The following is a 5,248-nucleotide window of genomic DNA, read 5'->3' as shown; positions in this document are numbered from 1 at the left end:
TTTGGAAAATACAAAATGAGATTATAGGGAGGTAGGTAATTATGGGCATAGTTCTTATAATAGATTATATTTAAAATATCTATCAACATAGAAGCTTATTCCATAAGGCTTTAACAGGTCAATTTTCTATGCTGTCAACTATGACTTCACAGTTTGATGTCTAGCATAGTCTCTGTCTAGCATTGTATATTTGTACATACACACATACACCAAATACCAGTATAAACAATTTATTAAACGTTTGCAATACTCAAAATCCTAGATAACGTATGACCTAATGAGTAGGACAAATCATCCCTCTCCTAACATGTGGACTATGCTTCTTTGAAAAGTTGACTCATTGTCCTTATGTCTTCCATATTCTCCTGCCTCAGGTGAGAGTCTGGATGACACATTCTAACTAAATACTTCATTCATAGAGAGTCAACATGTTATAGTTGGGCAACCAATGCATTACAGTGGTCATTAAAGTTACAAGAAAATATACACTTAAAATTGTGTCATTTCTTTTCCAAAGTTTTTCTTCAAATTTCCCAAATTTCTTTTGGGCAATTTCAAATATTACCTGCTCCCAGCAAGGACAAGCATGTCAATTTGGTTTCCTTCTGCTGCTGAAAAAAGTAAAGCAGACCTTCCAAATCACGACAGTAGAATTAAGATAAAAAGTACGAGAAAACACCCTCAAAACAGAAATATGCACACTAAAAGTAGTAGGGGGTGGTTAATGGAAAAAAAATATTAATCTTGAGATAATATCTGTGGCCCAGGTTCCTGAAATAAGATACTGGAGTTGACGTTGTACCTTTCTCTGGAGAGATCAGCTCTTAAAAGGAATGAAAATTGAATAGTGATGTGCAGATCAAGTTCTTCAGTCTCTTCACAAACATATGAAAATGCTACCCTGCTCTGTATGTCCTCGATCCAATACTTCTGCCAGTTTGTAGGATTCTGGCAATTATAACCTTGAGCGCTTGTAAAAGAAGTAACCCCACAAACAAGTAGAGATAAATTCTTCCATCGACAGTCAAACAGCTCTGTAGCCCTTGAAGTATGAAGAACCAGATTTATATGCACATCATCCAGATTACATAACAGACATTCAGTCTTCACTTTTTCCCTGGGAAAAGGAAAATGGGATTCAGCAGAGCAACTAAGAAGGAACACCACAGTCATTTCAATTCATTGAGGAAGCTCAGCAGCGCTTTGTGGAACTCCTGAGGCTTATCGAGATAGCAGGCATGGCCGGCACCCAACAACATGACAACTCTGGATCTGGGAATCTGCTGAAGACTTTGCAGAGACTGTACACCCAGGTCAGTATCACGCTGTCCATAAATTACCAATGTTGGTGTCTAGAAACATTAAAACATAAATAAATGAGCAATGGTCCACAAGGATTATGCAAATGAATACTAACATTACTTCCCAATCATTGCTAAACAATTGCCATTCTTTTCCATACAACTTGCAAAAAGGCCCTGTGAAATACATCAGCATAACATATCTTCACACCCTTTCCAGAGGAAACACCTGAGGCAGTGATTGGAATCTGGATATGATGGGACTACTGTATGGGAATGATCTTAGGAGAGAGGAGGAAGAACTGCAGACTATCCAGTGATTAGACAAGTAGTAGCTAAGTCCACGGAAGGAATGAGGGTGTGGCTAACATCTCAGAAGGCACCTTCCCTAGTTTCTTGGACTGGCAAAAGAAGGGAGGAGAGACGTACTGTACTTTCAGACTTTCAATATTCTGCTAATGTAACTTTACAATAGAAGAGCTAGTATTTCTGGGTGTGCTTCTTGTCTGCAGTGCTCACAAGGCTGACATTAATACAGCACATAAAGAGGGCCAAGTATTCTAGGAATCAATTCTAGAGGGTGGAATCTTCAATTATTATGGTCCTTCTACTAGTTACTCTTGCTACTCAGTGAGGGACAGAACATCAGGAGCTTCAAAGGGTATTATGGTGGAAATGTGTATTTCATGCATATAGTCACCATCTTTACTTTTACGCTCTAGGCAGCTTACAATAAACAAAAATAAGAAATAGAAAACAAAAATAAAAACACACAGCAGTCAGGCACAGTCCAACGTATCATCCATACAACCAGGAGACAAAGTCTAACCCATGCTTGTTCTCAGGCACAAAGGCAAGTTTTCAAGACCTTATGAAAGGCCAACAGGGACAATCTAATCTCAGGAGGCCTGATGCTCCAAAGGGCAGGTGCCATGGCAGGAAGAGAAAAAAATCAATGGTAGCGATTGGTGATGAAATGACATTTGGAGTACTGCAATCCTACGTGGACCATTAACAAATACTTGCTATATCTGTCATAAGGAGAACTGTAAAAACCCAGCAAGGGTCTAGAGCAGCCTCTCTTAAGTGGGGTTTTATAAGAGATCATGCAAAAGTTTCCTGAGGCCTGAAATTACTTCAAAGATTTCTTCAAGCTATAAAATTTGAGAAAGATTGGTCTATACTGTACTGACACAATGGTCCACACAACTTTCTCCAAGTTCTGTCTCTCTTTCCTATTTCTGCATTTCAACATACATAAGACATCTATATTATGAGCCCCTATGAGTTTGTATAAAAAGCCCTGATCTGCCAGACATCAGATTCTACACCCGATATGTGTCCTTGAAAGGTTCCATTCATCCCCCTTTTCCACTTCCTTACTAAAATGGCAAGGAAAATTTAAACCAAGATCATCTATTCTTAATAAACTCTAGACCAGGGACTGTGGTGTCTGCATTCCCAGGGAGACACATGTTGCTGCAAAATATATGTAATTTACAGAGCCCCAAAAGTTAATACCTAAGAGTCACTATTTCCTTGGGATGTTAGGAAAAAAGTGTTAAATATATGGAAAATAACCACAGTAATTTAATGGAATAAAAGTTTATATTAAATGAAATTAATTGTATTTACTTGAAATGAATATATGTATTTTTCTGAAATCATGTGTCTTTAAAATGGAGGATCCACTTAGATTCACCGAGATACTTCTTTTTTTCCTCTTTGGGAAGACAGATGTCATCTTCCAGGCAAATAAATATAAATCGTTTTTCCAATCCATAGATCTCTTACCTCGACCTGTTGATATTGTTGAGCTGTAAAATCTTTTGTACCCACTGGTGCAATAGACACAAAGCCCTTCAACCGTTCTCCACTAGAAAAGAGAAATGGAATGGAATATCGGCCACTCATAGATGAGCTTATCAAAATGGGCTTCTGAAGGCCCAGCTCCTTGAAGACTTGCTCCAGAAAGGAAATGCGGCCTTTTGCAGTCCCAGCGGAGGTTGAACGTGGGGAGCTCCCATAACCTGTTCAGAAACAAAAATTGGAATGACTAAAATAGGAAGAATCAGGTAATAATGTTAAGCAAACCACAAGAATCACTGAAACAATGTTAACTAGAAATCAACACATGTATTGTACTAACTCGTGTCATTCTGATCTTTATAGAGGAACTATCTTTTTTCTTCCCCTCTCCCTTCAGATATGGTGAAATCACAGCTCCTAGAATTCCTCAGGCCACAGATCCGGAAGATACCAAGTTCAGGAAAGCTACCGTAACCAGCTATATACCATTGTCCTCCAACTTTCAAGGGAAAATTCGGCTCTTCTTTCTGATCCTCTAGTCAAATACAAGTTAAGAGAAGCTGGGGCAAATTTATGTTCTTCCAAAGTAGCATTATTTATTTAAAGCATGGTTAAACCATATAATTCACTCTTGTGAGACTGAAATATGCTATAAAATACAGCACTGAGTTTGTGCAGAGCTCAAAGTATTCTCAAAAAGAAAAACTACATGGCTATGCAGTTATCCCAGCAATCTCTAAAACCTAACTATGACTTCTGGCTTTCTTTTGACTAGTTAAGCAACTTCCCTCACTCTACAGCACCAGCTGTTAGAAATCCTGCTAAAATATAAATCAATGATAATGCAAACTTTTATAAACTGGTCCTGCTACATCTCCAAAGTGATAACTATAACTCTGCCCTTTGGAACATCTTGCCTCCAGAAGTGAGATCCTCCTCCAATCTTCTGGCCTTCTGAAATGGCCTTAAAACCTGGCTCTGCTGCTTGGCTTGGGACCCAGATGGGAGTGTGCAATGTTGGAGGTGGCTGACTGAGTGAGAGACAAAAGCCTACTCTTGCTTTTGGTTTTAACCTCTATTTAATTGCTGTTAATTTTAATTTTAAAGCTTTTAATGTTTTCATATTTATGCTTTTACACTATTGTAAGCCATCCAGATGATTCTGGACAGTGAGACAGGCAGCATATACAGTACATTCATTAATTAAGAAATCTATGTCAATGCTGCAAATACTGTATATTCTTGCTTTGACAATATGCAGAACTGTCTGGTATTTTTATAGTTAAATCAGGCAACAGTGAAAGGGGAGGAGAATAAGGAAAGCCCCGGGGGAAAAAGAAACTGGAAGTAAATCACATCTTCCAAGTTAATTGGAAGATGTGAACCATGACCCCAAAATAGGGGCGGGGAAAAATGCCTGGAATGTATGTGCAACGGAAAAGAATCTCAGATCTAAGCATTTCCACCATGCCGTACTGACATCTCTGTAACCTTAATAAATGCTTTTAGGAAAAATATGCCTGAAAGTCCTTTTAAGTGTTTCGTTAATCAGACACATGACAATCTACGTATTAGACTTAGGGGCCACCCAACTCCAAGAGACTCTGAGGCTTACATTATAAAGAATAAAAAACATTATACATAGCCAGACACAAATTCCAAGCACTGTACAAAATGTACTCAACAAGGGCTCAACAGCCCCCTTACTCCCAAAACCTAGAAGACCCAGGTTTTTAGGGACTTTTCAAAACTATTAGAGTGGGAGCTAAAAAGACTTGGGGTGGGGGGGATGCTAAACAAATGCAAACCAAACGTTTTCCTCCAGCAAAGGCAATAATATACAATAGTATTTGAAAGGGGGAACAAATCTGGCAAAACAGGCAATGGAATCTTCAGTGGGCTGCTGATCACAATCTTTACAGGGCATGGCACTCAAACAAACCTGGCTCTCCCTTCCAGTTAACGGATTCCAAGAACTTTCCCCCCTTATTAAATAATAAAACTACATCCTTTCTGTTATGAAAATAGATCAGAGGCATTAAAAGGGCCTCTACAACTGTTGGCATTCACTCCAGGGAGAGAGAAAGGGGGATTACTGCCAATGGAACATGCAGATGGGAGTGATTTACTAAATAGAA

At 38.8% G+C, this 5,248-nt stretch overlaps 1 protein-coding gene across 2 annotated transcripts in view; it reads right to left on the bottom strand.

Annotated features, from left to right (window-relative positions):
- Positions 1 to 214: 214 nt before the first annotated feature.
- ABHD14A (abhydrolase domain containing 14A) overlaps positions 215 to 5,248 on the bottom strand; it is a 14,705-nt gene continuing 9,671 nt past the window's right edge. For both annotated transcript variants that reach the window (XM_015820070.1, XM_015820062.1), the window contains exons 4-5: positions 3,096 to 3,331; positions 215 to 1,352 (exon numbers count right to left, since the gene is read on the bottom strand). In XM_015820070.1, the coding sequence (XP_015675556.1) occupies positions 1,170 to 1,352; positions 3,096 to 3,331 (419 nt within the window). In that variant the 3' untranslated portion in view covers positions 215 to 1,169. The remainder of the gene's footprint in view (positions 1,353 to 3,095; positions 3,332 to 5,248) is intronic.

This window comes from Protobothrops mucrosquamatus, unplaced genomic scaffold (genome assembly GCF_001527695.2).
Source record: "Protobothrops mucrosquamatus isolate PMUCROS unplaced genomic scaffold, P.Mucros_1.0 scaffold_152, whole genome shotgun sequence".
Lineage (NCBI taxonomy): Eukaryota > Metazoa > Chordata > Lepidosauria > Squamata > Viperidae > Protobothrops > Protobothrops mucrosquamatus.
The sequence above is the reverse complement of the archived record's forward strand: the minus strand, read 5'-3'. Positions and strand labels throughout refer to the sequence as shown.